At 39.2% G+C, this 16,028-nt stretch overlaps 1 protein-coding gene across 1 annotated transcript in view; it reads left to right on the forward strand.

Annotated features, from left to right (window-relative positions):
* The window catches only part of LOC104956750 (chromodomain-helicase-DNA-binding protein 5-like), a gene marked incomplete at its 3' end in the record, with an annotated part of 20,624 nt that extends 5,463 nt beyond the window's left edge, over positions 1–15,161 (forward strand). Inside the window, exons 6-28 of the mRNA XM_010784277.1 lie at positions 198–398; positions 1,159–1,296; positions 1,535–1,656; positions 2,077–2,250; positions 2,999–3,140; positions 3,389–3,520; positions 3,731–3,848; positions 3,935–4,059; positions 4,191–4,437; positions 4,976–5,148; positions 5,415–5,589; positions 7,741–7,806; positions 7,965–8,053; positions 8,900–9,033; positions 9,811–9,955; positions 11,111–11,270; positions 11,370–11,449; positions 11,636–11,831; positions 11,909–11,989; positions 12,121–12,273; positions 13,782–13,890; positions 14,724–14,856; positions 14,966–15,161. Coding sequence (XP_010782579.1) covers positions 198–398; positions 1,159–1,296; positions 1,535–1,656; positions 2,077–2,250; positions 2,999–3,140; positions 3,389–3,520; positions 3,731–3,848; positions 3,935–4,059; positions 4,191–4,437; positions 4,976–5,148; positions 5,415–5,589; positions 7,741–7,806; positions 7,965–8,053; positions 8,900–9,033; positions 9,811–9,955; positions 11,111–11,270; positions 11,370–11,449; positions 11,636–11,831; positions 11,909–11,989; positions 12,121–12,273; positions 13,782–13,890; positions 14,724–14,856; positions 14,966–15,161 — 3,289 coding nt within the window. The remainder of the gene's footprint in view (positions 1–197; positions 399–1,158; positions 1,297–1,534; positions 1,657–2,076; positions 2,251–2,998; positions 3,141–3,388; positions 3,521–3,730; positions 3,849–3,934; positions 4,060–4,190; positions 4,438–4,975; positions 5,149–5,414; positions 5,590–7,740; positions 7,807–7,964; positions 8,054–8,899; positions 9,034–9,810; positions 9,956–11,110; positions 11,271–11,369; positions 11,450–11,635; positions 11,832–11,908; positions 11,990–12,120; positions 12,274–13,781; positions 13,891–14,723; positions 14,857–14,965) is intronic.
* Between the last annotated feature and the right edge of the window lie 867 nt (positions 15,162–16,028).

The raw sequence follows: 16,028 nt of genomic DNA on the forward strand, positions 1-16,028 counted from the left end.
TGTGAGGTAAAGTGTGTCGCCAATGTAACCGGTTAAAACTCAAAGTGGCGCTGAGGTCTTAAAATGTATGGAAAGGGTCTTAAAAAAGGTCTTAAAAGGTTTTAAGTTTGACTTCAGGATTCCTGCTTATACCCTGATATATTTCCACTGTGCTGCAAAAGTAGTTTGTGTCCTGTTTTTCCCCCTCCCTCCCTCAGGGTCACTCGAAGGGGCCCTTCCTGGTGAGTGCGCCCCTCTCCACCATCATCAACTGGGAGAGGGAGTTTGAGATGTGGGCTCCGGACTTCTACGTGTTGACCTACACCGGAGACAAAGACAGCCGGGCGATCATCAGGGAGAACGAGTTCACCTTCGAGGACAACGCCGTGAAGTCCGGACGCAAGGTGTTCCGCATGAAGGTGAACACGCAGCTGTTTCCTACTGGAAGAACATGCAAGAACACTTTTCTCTCCAAAAAAATAAAAACACCTGTAAATTGCTTATGTTTTTCCAGACCTAAGATGGAGACTGGGGGTGTTTGTTTGTACATGCATGTGTGAGTGGGGATGCAAAATGATATGTGCTGACATCAACTGTTTCTTATTCTTTGTTCTTAATTTAATTTTTTACCCTTTTTGGGATAAATAAAAATGATGTAAAATGTTGCAAAGCTGACCCTAGGTAATTCAAAACTCTCACTCAGTAAAAATACAATAATTCATTTTAAGAAAAAACGCAAACAATTATTTTTCATCCAGGATTTAATCTAGGGCTGCACAATTAATCAAAATGGACTATTGTGACATTCAAATCACAGGAAACAAAACATCAGTTAAAGGCTATATATAACAAAAATTAAATAACATTTTGAATTAACTATTGTAGAGCTAGAGAGGTATCATCACCTAGAAATTGTACTGTATTAAAACAAAACGTATTTGTTTTGGTACAGATCTTCCAAAAATATTTAACTATATATTTGAAAGATAATGAGAAACATGATGCAAAAATGATCAATCCACTCAATATCTGACTTATATTGGATTTGTAATATAAGTCAAAATGATTAGAATAAGTTATTCTTTCCAAATTGTACAGCTCTAATTTGATACCAAACATACATACCTGTGTCAAACTTACATTCTGTTGCCGCTCTTCTCTTCCTCCGTCCCCTCGCAGAAAGACACTCCCATCAAGTTCCACGTGCTGCTGACCTCTTACGAGCTGATCACCATCGATCAGGCCATCCTGGGCTCCATCACCTGGGCCTGCCTGGTGGTGGACGAGGCCCACCGACTGAAGAACAACCAATCAAAGGTAAAACAGCGTTTCTGGCACTGTTTCGGAAACAGCAAGAATATTATCAGGGTCGCAGAACAAGAGGAAAGCAGCAGGGGCACAGACAGATATGAGGAGGAAATGTTTGTGCATGAACTTATCCATGACATAAAAAGGCTGACAGAACATGTGTCATGAGGTAAAACTGTGTGAAGTTTGACATGCGTCATTGCATTTTTATTTGAGAATTGTGTGTCATATCTCATGTCCGGTGCAGTTTTTCAGAATCCTCAACGGGTATAAGATCTACTACAAGCTGCTGCTCACTGGGACTCCTCTTCAGAACAACCTGGAGGAGCTGTTCCACCTGCTTAACTTCCTCACCCCTGTACGCTTCAAGTGAGTCCTCCCTCTCTCCTTCAACATCTTTCAAATTCCCCACTTTCTCCAATTCCAACTCTGTTGCCCCAGAACAAAAAGAAAACGCCCAAAAAAAGCACTTTAGCAAGGTTTGGAGTATATAAAGCAAATGCTCCAGCACTTCACATGGTTTGGCTTATTTGAAGCTTATGCACTGACAGTTTTCTTGCTATTCTGAGTTTTTATTCTCTTGGTTTAATGCAAGTAGTTTTCGATAAAAGCGTCAGTTACTGAAATGAAATCAAATGTAATCTTGCATGCTGGTGCTTCCATTATATCCCCACTTAGATGTATAGACAGACCTTGTGTTGCTTGATTGTAAGGTTTGATTTAAATGTGAATTATTTTTCACTATGGCTTAATTTGATCATTACATTCCTCTTCGTGTGATCTGTGCAGTAACCTGGAAGGCTTCCTGGAGGAGTTTGCTGATATCTCTAAGGAGGACCAGATCAAGAAGCTCCACGACCTACTGGGCCCTCACATGCTCAGACGGCTGAAAGCGGACGTCTTCAAGAACATGCCTTCAAAGACAGAGCTGATCGTCCGGGTGGAGCTCAGCCCCATGCAGAAGTAAGCCACTGAGGAGAAGAAGAAGACGTAGTTGATACTCTGTTTTGCTGCTGTCTTGCAAATACGTTTTCTTAAAATGTCCATTTACTGTAATATAAACTATTTCTTAATTATACACCTTAGATAAAATAGGGTGTAAAGGCCTCAAACAATGAAACATTCTCGACACATTGAAACGTTACCATTTTCAAGGAACATTTAAGAAATTGAAAACTATTAAAAATGCTGTTGGAAGTTACACATTACCCATACTATAGCTAAAGTACCGTCTGTACTACTTTATTTCACTATGCAGGTTGTGAAGTCCTAACTGCCATTCACTTTAAGTTGACTCTAGATTTGAATCTCCACTTCACAGTTAGAATATTGCATGCACTACCATACTTTGAAGTCTTATCCTGATTCATTCAGATTTTCGCTCTCTGACCCACAGCATATTATAAGTTCCTAACACTTAGAAATAAGAGACACATTTACTTTCACTGTTTAGGTTTTAGCTGTAAGCAGTTACATATTTCTCATACAAAGTGCTGTATGATAGTGAGGGCGTGATTTGGAGTTCATATCAATAGATTCATTCTGATGGCATTTTTATAAATAATATCATTTCACTTGGCATGTTGTAAAGTATGAAATGCTATCAAATGAAACTAGCTTGTAATTTCCATAATAATCTTTTTTTTGCCACACGTGGTGGGCTATCTTTTTATAATTCTTGTCCTGATTCTTTCTGATTTCTGACCCGCAGGAAATACTACAAGTTCATTTTGACACGAAATTTTGAGGCTTTGAACTCGAAAACTGGAGGGAACCAAGTGTCGCTGCTCAACATTATGATGGACCTGAAGAAGTGCTGCAACCATCCCTACCTGTTCCCAGTGGCTGCTGTGGTACGGCTGCATTTTTAAACACAGTTAAATATTTGATCTCAATGCCGAGCGCAAAATCTTTGAGTGAAGAAATTGAATGTTGATGCCTTGAAAAGAGAGCCCGAGGCTGAGATTTTACACAAGATAACAACCTGTTCGCAGCAATTTTGGCTCGTTACCCCATGGTCGGAAATCCTGTGGCTTAAACTAATTGTATTTAACAGGTATGCATTTATTTCTCCAGTTGATTCCTGGATTTATGTTTGCAGGAAGCTCCTGTATCACCCAACGGCTCGTATGATGGCAACCAACTGGTGAAGTCCTCAGGAAAAGTGACGCTGCTTCAGAAAATGCTGAGGAAACTCAAAGACGAAGGACACAGAGTTCTCATTTTCTCTCAAGTAATAGTCAAATACATATTATTTCTGAGCTGGAAGCCACAGCCTTCATTATACTGAGGCCATGAAACTATTAAAATCCGGTCATCCATATTTGATCTAATCCAGTGCCAATGCCAGCTCATACTCAGACATCTAATGATTTTGAGAGTGCAGATTATTTCATTTATTTTTATTCAAAGGTCAATCAACCCGTATTATGATTTTTCCCAGATGACAAAGATGTTGGATCTGCTTGAGGACTTCCTGGAGTTCGAGGGTTATAAATATGAACGTATTGATGGAGGAGTTACAGGAGGCCTGAGGCAGGAGGCCATTGACCGCTTCAATGGTGAGTTTGTTCATCTGAAATCTCTCTATCTATGGATACTTTCACTCCCTGTCACACACAAACAATCCTCTCCTTCCTTGTCACAGCCCCCGGCGCTCAGCAGTTCTGCTTCCTGCTTTCAACTAGAGCTGGTGGTCTTGGCATCAACCTCGCGAGTGCTGACACCGTCATCATCTACGACTCGGACTGGAACCCTCACAATGACATCCAAGTATTCATTTTTCAGATACTTTCAAATAAAGACATGCTTGTGTTGTGGCTTTTAACCAGCAGCTAATAGTTTTATATTATTTGCTGTTCACCACTATGTCATCTCTTGTAAGTCCTTTTCCACTCTCCCAGGCTTTCAGCAGGGCTCATCGTATAGGCCAAAACAGGAAGGTGATGATCTATCGCTTTGTGACGCGCGGCTCGGTGGAGGAGCGGATCACTCAGGTGGCGAAGAGGAAGATGATGCTGACCCACCTGGTGGTGAGGCCCGGCCTGGGCTCCAAAACTGGATCCATGTCCAAACAGGAACTGGACGATATCCTCAAGTTCGGCACCGAGGAGCTTTTCAAAGATGAAATAGAAGCAGCACGAGCCATGGGTTTGTCTAAGCACCATGTTCCAATTTAGTAAATTACTTAAAGCAGACATTTTTTTCGCACCTCCATTTGGGCTTTATATTGCTACAGTAAATCATCATTAAATATCAATGTAACTTTGATGAGCACTTGGAGGTTCAATAAGTATCTGCTTTCTTTGTTACTTTTAAAAGCAGTAAGGGTATTTCCATTTGCTCTGTATGGGATGAAATTTAGTTGAGAAGCCCTAGTCTTTTCTTGAAAAAGCGTTCTTAATTTTTGCCAAAAACTGCTTCTGCAGATCCGCATTTCTGGAAAATGACTGAGAAAGTAAAATTGGATATGATACTGATCTCAGGAAAGGCACTAAAGGACTTGAAAAAAGTGTACCACGTAACAAATGACCATGGAGTCCATCTTATTTTGGATTGTTAAGTCACTCATAATTGTTCATTTAAGGTGAAATCACTGTTTGAATAGGTCAACACTTTAGACATGGATAAAAAAAATGTATATGTGTGTGCTCATTTTGTCCATTAACTAAGAGCATCTGATCCACAGGTGACAACAAAGATTGTGAAGAGGGAAATGTGATTCACTACGATGATGACGCCATCTCCAACCTGTTGGACCGCAGTCGGGACGCCACCGAAGACACAGAGATTCAGAACACGAACGAGTACCTGAGCTCCTTCAAGGTGGCTCAGTATGTGGTGAAAGAAGAGGAAGGAGAGGTGAGAACATAGCAATGTTCTTCAGCATGATGAATGGGGTTGAATAAAGGTGTAGCTTATATAATAATTGAAGTTAGGACAATTCAAACACCTGAGCTTCTACGTTTAAGAGTCAGCAGCTGGTTTTTAACTTTGGAATTTGGTTTAAAACAAGTTAGAATATACTTTGTCTGATGATTTTGACATGAAGAAGTAATTTACTTGGCAACAAACAGTGATTTATGTAGTATAAAACATCAGCATGTTGTCTTTGTGCCATCGTGCAGGAGGAGGTGGAGCGGGAGATTATCAAGCAGGAGGAGAACGTGGATCCGGATTTCTGGGAGAAACTCCTCCGTCACCACTACGAGCAGCAGCAGGAGGACCTGGCCCGCAACCTGGGGAAAGGCAAACGCATCCGGAAGCAGGTCAACTACAACGACACCACCCAGGAGGACCAAGGTAGACTGTCCCAGACACACAGAGCTTCTCCATCACCACTAAATGGCTTTCTTGCTGTTCCTAATATATTCAGCAAAATCATCTCTTAAGTTTTGTTATTTAATATTGGCACATATAACAATTTCCTGGCTGCGTTTTGGTATCAACAATCTATTACATTAGTGCCACTTTTATTTTTACACATTGGTGCCAGAATTTGGCGTTCTTCACCATTTTGAAAAATATTTAGTAGACACAAGAGCACATGAGATTCAGATTTCAGAAGAAACCAGATCATTGTTAGCCAATCAGCTTTGGAGCTGGCTCATGGACAGGTGGCAAGCCAAAAATAAAATGTCTAAGAAAGAAGAGCCATTATGTTCTAATTCTAATCTAACGATATAATAAACCCTTCAATTAAGGTCGGATTTGGGTTTATTTTATGGATCAGTTTCTTGTATTCCCCAAATTATCTTACTGAACTTTAAGTACTGCCTCCATGAGTCAAAAGTAAATGTTGTGTTTTGAATGGCATTCTGGGACCAATCACCGCTAAACAGATCAGCTTAAAGATTGACACCTTATCTGTTCTGTGCAGGACATTTCTCAAAGCTGAGCATAAGATTTACACAGCCAAATTCTGAGCCAGATAGAGAAGTTTATTTGTAAACATTTGTATGGAAGCTTTCAAAATGTCATTGAAAAATATAACATTGCCATAATGAAGGCACATGTGCTTGGTACAAATAACACTATAATTAGGTATATGGTTTGATACTCTTGGTCACATTATAAGAAAACTGCTGGTAAAGGGCTGCAAAAGTTTGAAACAATTATTGCAATTATGCTGATTTATAATGCAATATGCAATATGCTTGGTGAGATTAGAGGGAACGATAATTTTTGAAACATTATAATTGAAAAATATTTTTGAAATGATAGTGGTGTGATTCTCTAACAATTAAGGATTCTTATTACGTTTGTAGGCAGGATTGAACTGCAGTACCACAATCTTAAAGAAGACTTATTATGCTCTTGGGGGTTTCCCCTTTCCTGTAGTATGTTATATAGGTAGTTTTGCGTGTAAACAGTCTGCAAATGCTAAAATCCTATTTTGCTAAGGGGCGGGATATCTATAAGCGGTTGACCTACGACAACAGACCTGGCCAGCTAACCAATCAGAGAAGAGTGAGCTCTGGTTTCAGACAGAGGGTGAAAAGAGGTGCAGCAGCACAGGCAGCACGAGTAAAATAAAGACCTTTTTGAACATTAAAGCATGGAGACAGGTCACAGTAGAGGCACAAAATACTAATATGAAGCTGAAAATTAGCACAATAGGGCCCATTTAATTCAGGTATTTCCACATACTTACCTTTACCAAATATTGGACCAGTACGTTGTGCGATTTTAATAACATGTCATTTATTGTTCAGCCCTATGCTAAGATAGTATGTTTCTGTATGATAATGAAGTACAGAGCAGTGTAACGACCTCTGTGCGGGCGTCAGTGCAGGTCAACAGCTCTTGTTGTAACATGTGATCAACTTCTACATCCAGTTTACATCCCAATCAGCTAATCCAATAACAGAGCAGCACTCCTCACATGCCCACACATGCTTAGCTTCATTAGTGGGCTAACAAGCTGACATTATCTTGACACAGAGTAATTTGGGTGTATCAGTTCACAAGCAAGAACAGCAAATTAATCTCAGTGTTTATTAAATCCTCTTAAGTCTCAACAAGGACAGTTGACCTCCATTAATTCTGCCAAAGAGTGTGTTATACTGGGCCTAAAGTCGTCTCAAAGGGCTTTTGAAGCGCTTCTTTCTCATAGTTAAACAGTTTCTAGTCTATTGCATTGGCATACATCCTGTAGTCTTACTTTTAGGAGTAGCTTCAAGGCCCTGATTGCCACAGTTCAACAGCTCTGTGAGTGAGAATATTTCAAAGCCCATCACAGCTAAGAGTACCCTCTGAGTTTAAAGTGATTGCCTGGCAGAGTAGTGAACCCTCACCTCACTTCAGAAGGCGGGACAACATGCGCCTGCCAAGCTGTAGTGGTCTGTAGTAATCTGCAGTGCCATGGCGCCATCAGGTGGCCACCAACAGAAGCGAATGCAATGTACTGTTTCTATCTGATGTGTGGCTCAGAGTGGAAGGATCATCTTTCAGACAATCAGTCGGAGTACTCCGTGGGGTCCGAGGACGAGGACGAAGATTTCGAGGAGAGGCCTGAAGGTAGGCGGCACGAAAAAAAAAAATCTTTATTACCTTCAGACAGTTATTATGCTCTTAGGTGGGACACCACACTACAACACTTCTTCACACAAGGTATTCCTGAACTAGTAAGACACTGGAGGTCTTTCTAACAGTGCAGTTGGTTTTATTATCTGTAGGAGGACGCAGACACTCTCGTCGGCAGATGAAGAATGAGAAGGACAAACCTCTGCCTCCCTTACTGGCACGGGTTGGGGGCAGTATTGAGGTATGAATTACAGTCTGCAAGTACTCCAGTGGTGGGGGGAGTAAACATAAATTGTACTCAAGTAAAATGTACTTTACTAAATTGACACAAGTAGAATTCATATAAAAAAGTACTCCGTTGGTAAGGTTTAAAAAAAGTTTTCCTGAAAGACTTCTCAGGATCTGATGAATTTCCATAAATGTATAACTTTTTCCCAGATTTAAATATATTCTTGATGGTCATGATGTCGAGTGTCTTTGGATGATAAATAACATTTTCTCTCCATCTCGGACATTTTTCTTTGTGTGTGTGAGCTCAGCTGAGTCTAAGTATATTTGAGGCTAACTTTATCAGTAAGCTTCATATAACAGATTAGAAGTACATTTCTTTTACATTTTTAATTAAATTAAATATGCAAAACAACTACTCTTAGTAGTACAATGTATTGAACAAATACTTAATGTAATGGAGTTAATATAACATATTACTACCAACCACTGATCCTATGCATCTTACATGTATAGAGTAGTATTAACCCTGTTTGCAGTAGCCTTACTGGCATCATGTAATGTGAGGCAAGACTGTGTCTCTAAATTCTGTAAAATTGTGCCTAATAATGGGAAATTAAGGGATGGGCTTCATAGCAAGGTCACAAAGTGCCATCACTGCCCTGCAGCTGATCCTGAGCCCAACACTCTGTTAAAAAGGGCAATTGGGACAGAATTACGATCAATGCAATATCACTTTTACACAACAACAATCAGAACATTTTACTCTGCTATAACATTTTTTATATACCCTTTTTTAGTATACCTTTTGTTTTGCTTACTCCATTCTCTGCCTAAAGCTGTTTCTTCTCATCACAAGGTGCTGGGGTTCAACGCCCGGCAGAGGAAAGCCTTCCTGAACGCCATCATGCGTTGGGGCATGCCCCCTCAGGACGCCTTCAACTCCCATTGGCTGGTTCGAGACCTGAGAGGGAAGAGCGAGCGTGAGTTCAGGTGAGGCCTTCATGCAGCTCAACTGTGATCCACAAAGCGGTGTTGGCATTAATAACCTCTTTTCACACAGTGCAACTTTTTTAAGTCAAGGGCGACCTGACATCTAGTAGAGAGGTAGCTCTAGGCTATTTCACTCACTCCCCAAATTTAATTGGTTAGCCCAGGGCAAAGCTACAGAACGCTCATATAAAGTTTGCAAAGGTCGGTCTCTCTCCGATTTCAGGGTTACTCACTTTAGAAAGCCAACAATTATTTGTCCACTCATATGTTGATAAGAGTATTAAAAACTAGAAAAATATTCCTCTAAGGTACATTTAGAACAGATAAAACATATTTTAATCGACTGACAGCCCTAATAAATAGATATTGAGACAGCAAGTATCCCTGAGATATGTTTATAAAAGCTATCACTACTATACTACTGCCATTGCCATTGCTGCTAAAGCGGGATTTATACTTAACTACTATACGGGGGTGCTAGTACCACACAGGCCTGGGGAGTAACGGTTGACATGTAGCAGGAGTACGTTGTAAAAATACAACAAATATGTAACTGTATTCCCTTACGGTTACATTAATAAAAGATGTAATCAGATTACTGTTGTATCTGTTCAGCAATTGTTTTGCTTCAACTGCCTTTCATTAATTAAACTAACTATTCATTACAATCTTCTTATACAAGTGCTTCTCCTGCCAGTACCTTTTTAAGTCGGTGTTCGTGCCTGTAACCTCTCTCTCAAAACATCTCGTAGTGTAAAGTGTTTTCTTTCCCATCAGGGCCTATGTGTCTCTGTTCATGAGACATCTGTGTGAGCCGGGGGCAGACGGAGCAGAGACGTTCGCTGACGGAGTCCCACGCGAGGGACTGTCTCGTCAGCACGTTCTCACCAGGATCGGAGTCATGTCCCTCGTCAGGAAGAAGGTACGGGTTCTTCTCCCCGAGACGTCTTTAACTCAGAATACCAAGCGCTCTGCTGCAGCGCTGTGAGATCAGAGGAAGTAGGTCAAGCGGTTCAGGCAGAGGCAGGCAAGAGGGAAACTTCTTTTTTTAGGAACCTTCTTTTATACATCACAAACCACAGGTATCGATGTTTTGTTAGCTTTGGTTCCCATGTAGCTTATACACCTGGGCAACAAAACGACTAACAAATAGTTTCTGGAGTTTGTGCACTTGAGCATTTTTTGTTTATGTGAAGGAACTAAGCGAGTTTTAAATAGGTAAAACTCGGTCTATACATTAAACTTTAAAAATAACTTACCTTGTGGGACTTGTGAAAATTGTAAATTCAATTCGGAGCACTGTCCAATCAAAAGCAGTCCGATTTGTTGCTTGCAGATAACTGTAGCATCACCAAGTTGAAGCTTAATTTTTTTAAAGTAGCTACAGATTAAACGGGCTAATTTATATTTTAAGTTTACCCACCAGTCTATTGTAAGTATCTAAACACACAGAAATGTGTTCCATAGTTAGCTTGTAGCTACAATTATTTAAGAATGAGGGACACATATACAATAACGCTTACCTAACAAACAATATTTGAATGGCAAAATGTGATGTCATTTTGATCTATTATTGGTGTTGATTGCTTTATAGTTAGCTATATCTGGTTCAATGCATCTCTTCACCCCAAGTGGATGTTTTTTTTACAAGACTGATGTTTTTAATAAATCACTTTTGTCCATGGTCACTGAGAAATGTATATATAAATATATATGTTTTAAATATATTTTGTTTTGTTATTTGGGGAAACCAGTGTCTTTATATAAGTGATAGTGTTGAAAGAGGGAGACACGCAGCAAATGGTCCCAGACTGGATTTGAACCCAATCGATCGGGACCAAGCCCCAACACATGGGGCCAGCTCTCCCATTATTACATTAAAGTAAATATTGGTAATAAACAAAAACAACATTTACATGAAACTAGGCTTAGTTTGGACTTAGAAGAATTGGTGCAACCAAACACAGATACATTGAAACTGAAAGACTGTTTCAGTTTGCCACATGAACTGTTCTTTACAATCCCATGTAGAGTAGGATTTCTTTATTTACTAGTCGATCCAAACTCTTCTTTGCAGGTGCAAGAGTTTGAGCATGTAAATGGGAAGCTGAGTTCTCCGGACCTGATTCCCATCGGCATGGAGCTGAAGAAACTGACGGAGAGTTTGTCTTCAGATCCCAACACGCCTGTTCCTGCCAGCCCTGTGGCCACGCAGCCGGGCACCCCCATCCCACCAGGTCAGGGTCAAATCTCTGGGTAGTTTGTATCAGAATATAAGGTGAAGTTCATACTTAGGATGACATTTTACTAAAAAGTTGTTGTTTTCTGGACTGCAGAGAAGCCTGAGTCTCTCTTGAGTGCTGCTGAAGACAAGGACACCACAGAGCAAGATGGCAAGAAAGTTTCAGAACAGGAAGTGAGTCGTTTTTTCCTCCCTCCATCCATCACTGTCATTCAGTTCTTCTTTAATGTCTTATCCATCTCCTCATCACTATTTAACTGCACACATCTCATCATCCTCAGATACTGTCAAACTTAGACACCTTTGAACTTTGCCCTCTACCAACTTCCACTGTTTCTCCTCCTGTTTGTCCCTCGGCAGTCTTCCAGTGCTGAGGCAGCGTCTGCACCTGAGAAGGCGGCTGACAGCGAGGAGAGCAAGGCCAGCTCAGAGGAGAAAACAGGAGATGAGAGGGACAGAACCGAGTCGCCCTCTGCAAAGACCGAGCCATCTGCCAACTCCAAGGAGTCTGCTTCCAAACAGCCAGAGCTACCAGCCAGTCAAACCTCGCCTAGAAGTGAGTGCTGCATAATGATTAACTGTTATATTTATTATTCTGCTACTTTGTTTAATTCGATCTTTTTTTATTCACAGTTGAGCCCAGCAAGGAACCAGAAAAGTCCTCAGAAAAAGGAGATACTGATTCACTTTCGGCAAAAACTGAAGACAAAGAAAGTAAGCCAGGTATAATTGCAATGAATCCTTATAAGGTGCAATAATTGTGCTTTTTGTAACACAAATGAATCCTAAGTGGTTGCCCATTACATAGATTTTTCTTTTAAGAGATGGTTGTCTCTTTTATGTAGCTGTGGCAGACGATATGAAGAGTGAAGATGCATTAGAGGGTCGATTAAATGGAGATAAAGACACGTTGGACGAGATGGATGACAGCAGGAAGGAGGACAAAAATGGATACAAAGTCAAGTTCATGTTCAATATCGCTGATGGAGGTTTTACAGGTAAGAACAGTTTTCATTAGTTTACTTATGCACATTAATAAACCAATATTCTATTATTCAGCCGTAGTTCCTTTGAGAAATGTTTAAGAGCCACCCTAAAATTATTAATTATATTTAAAAAATAATATGTTGTTCAAAAAGCTCTTTATTTTTCTCATACTGCCTGTGCTGCTGCACCTCTTTTCACCCTCTGTCTGAAACCAGAGCCCAGTCTGCTCTGATTGGTTAGCTGGCCAGCTCTGTTGTGATTAGTCAACCGCCTAGAGATGTCCCTCCCCTTAGCCTATCATGTACAATGTGTTGGAGCGCTAGCCAAAAGAAGTGCGAGTGATACATAGTGATGTCACTATGTTATGGAAGCAAACAAAGGACACTCCCAATCCAGGGAGTGTGCTTATTAAACCAAAGATATAAACATATATATATCATAGCAAAAAGAAAGCTACATGTTACAGCAGAACAGACCGACAGAGGACAGTAAAGTGCAACTCATTTTTTTAGTGCTGACTAACCAACTGTCTTCAAATGAGTTCTAAATAACTGTACGTGGCTTGTTCCATTTCAGTGCAGTTTTAACAGAGAATGCAAATTGATTTAAAGTACATTTTCTGAGCAGTATAATATAATCCCCTCCTCCTGTACCTCTTATAAACGTATATGCAATTATCTTAACGTGAATAAGTTGAGTTGCATTCATTGGCTTCACTTGCAGCTAAATTCTGTCTATCTCAGGGGGGATGAGACCGAGCTGTTGAAAATATATGTTATTGTCTCTGTACTAAATCGTCAAAATCTATAACACAATTTCCTCATAGGAGAGAATGGAAGATCAATAAGATAAAAAGGTTCAAACTACTGTCTGTATTGTGACCGTAGGTAGGATATATTTAAAAATAAAGACAAAGACACCAACATAGAGTCAAATATGATATGAGTCATTTCCATAATATTGGCTTGTAATATTTTGAAGTTTTAAACAATGGGCAAACAGAAGAGACGAGGCTGTTGTGAGGATACCGTCAAATAAATACACAGCGAAGTATAATGAAAACTCAGAGAGAACAATTGCACTTTTTTTTTAGGGTTTATTTTTTTCTCAAGTCTGAAAGCAATATTTAAATACAACAGTTTTGAAGTCTTGGACTCTCAAAGCCACTCCCTCATTCAGCATGAATTGAATAGAACTGTAATAGAAAAAGTAATTAAGTGATTGAAAGGAAAACAAATCTCTTATTTGAAACTGCTTGTACACTTTAATAATTGTTTTGTGAAACTCCCTCACGTCTTCATGTCGTGTTAAAGTAGTTACCTTGTCTCTGTCTTTTATGACTTTGTGCTGCAGTGTCTCACTTCAGGTTGTTTACTTCAGGTGCTACAATGAAACATCTTTGTTTTGTCGTGAATCTTCTTTATGTTGTTACATTACTCCTCTTTATGTACCGGAAACATCTTGAATGAGACTTTTTATTGTGGTGAAAACGCTTTGTCTTTTTACTTTTTGCCGTCAGAGCTGCACACCCTCTGGCAGACTGAGGAGCGAGCGGCGCTGTCTTCAGGAAAGATGCATGACATCTGGCACCGTCGCCATGACTACTGGCTCTTAGCCGGCATCGTAACGTATCCTTTCCCAGATGTAGGAGCGAGGAGCGAGGCATCTGGCAAAGAAATGTTATTTCTTATGGCCTGAGGGAAGCTGCAGTCAATATATATATATAGATATAACGTGTGAGGAGTTATATAAAACTACTCCTTCCACATCTTTTTATTGAAGTCCCCAACCAAATCAGACAGTCTACCCCCTACCATCTTTGTCTTTATTAGGAACAAGCCTTCAAATCCCACCTCTTCAAGCTTGCTCTTTCCTTTGAAACTCCCCCCCCCCACATCATAACTCCACCAGTTCCCACTGCTTTCTGTTCTATAGTTTTTTTGTATTTTCCCCAAATTATTTTGAATGCAGCTTATTTTTGTATTTTATTCATGTGTTGTGTTATTGTGTATGCTTGTATGACATGTTTTGTAAAAATTATTATTATTATTTTAATTATTATTATTGGATTTTTTATGATTTATTTTAGTATTTCAATTTGTATTATTTTTATTATTATTTCTATCATCATTATTTTCTTATACATTTTCGTATAAGAATTTGTATTATTCTTGTTGTTATTATTATTATTATTAGGATTAATATTAGCTCTTTAATTTGTATTATTATTAGCATTACCATAATTTTTTTTTAATACATTTTCGTATTAGAATTTTTTATATTGTTATTATTTGTATTATTATTATTATGTATTTATTATGTATTTATTATTACTATTGTTATTTATTTTTATTTTGTATTATTATCAATATTAATACAATTATTATTATCTTTATTATTATTAAGTATTTCTATTTTTCTGTGCATGTATTTCTTTCCCTTGACCCTGACTGTACCTCAGACACGGCTACGCTCGTTGGCAGGACATCCAGAATGACCCGCGTTATGCTATTCTGAACGAGCCCTTCAAAACTGAGATTCATAAGGGCAACTACCTCGAGATGAAGAACAAGTTCCTCGCACGCCGCTTTAAGGCAATCATTATAATTAAAAATAACCACTGAAGGCTGAAATAATTGAAGGATTAAAGGATTTGTTATATCTGAATGGAAATGAAAACACTTCCTCCCTCTTTGTGTGAAGCTGTTGGAGCAGGCTCTGGTGATCGAGGAGCAGCTGAGGCGGGCAGCGTACCTGAACATGACCCAGGACCCCAGCCACTCCGCCATGGCCCTCAACGCCCGCTTCGCTGAGGTGGAGTGTCTGGCCGAGTCCCACCAGCACCTGTCCAAAGAGTCCATGGCCGGGAACAAGCCTGCCAACGCCGTGCTGCACAAAGGTCGGTTGGCCAGTGAAAAAAAAAGTACTCATCGTCAGAATTTATGCCTTAGCTGACAAAAGGTGGACAACTGGGAAAAGAATCCGTCAAACATGACTTAAAGGTCAAAATAACTGATATAAATGTTTTATTTGACATCTGTCAGCCTGCATATAATAATATTTTTTAGACATTTTTTTAAACTTTAATCACGTTAAATCCCTCCCCTTATTATCAAGTTTGAACAATTTCATTAAGAACTAATACGATACTAACTTGTTTTTATATGCTCCTTTTGAATAATATATATATATTTGTAGCTAGTATTACAATCAATGCATTACTCAAATTGCTGCAGCAAATAAACAACTTTATTTTGTTACTGTCATCAATGTCTTATTTATGAAAATAAGTCAAAAACCTGCTTTTAAATTAAGACTATTTCAATTGTGAAAAGCAACCTGATAAGAATACAAGAATACTGACACATAGTAGAAAAACCTTAAAAAAAAACATGTTTATTTCAATTGGAAACATTTCTATCTGTATATTCAGACATTTATTCCATTCCGCGTTGCAAAGTGTAGAGCAGCTCACAAGCAGCCAGTAAATCTCCTGTTTGACACAGTGGCTTCATTATGTGTCAATTTGATTCACTGTCAAAACAAGCTTACTGTGATTAGTAGGATGAAAATGTGGGAAGAGGCCAAGTACAACAACTGTTTAAAACGGAGGTGTTAAATCATTATGTTTTGACAAGGTTCTTGTCTGTGACCCTTAGTACATTTTGATGGCATTTTTTTCTTGGCAGTGCTTAATTTCCTCACAGTTTTTTACTACCTTAAATCTATTAGAGGTTGTTTTCGCTCTTTTTAATATGATTTATCT

Source organism: Notothenia coriiceps, unplaced genomic scaffold (assembly GCF_000735185.1).
Source record: "Notothenia coriiceps isolate Sejong01 unplaced genomic scaffold, NC01 NC01_scaffold00026318, whole genome shotgun sequence".
Taxonomy (NCBI): domain Eukaryota; kingdom Metazoa; phylum Chordata; class Actinopteri; order Perciformes; family Nototheniidae; genus Notothenia; species Notothenia coriiceps.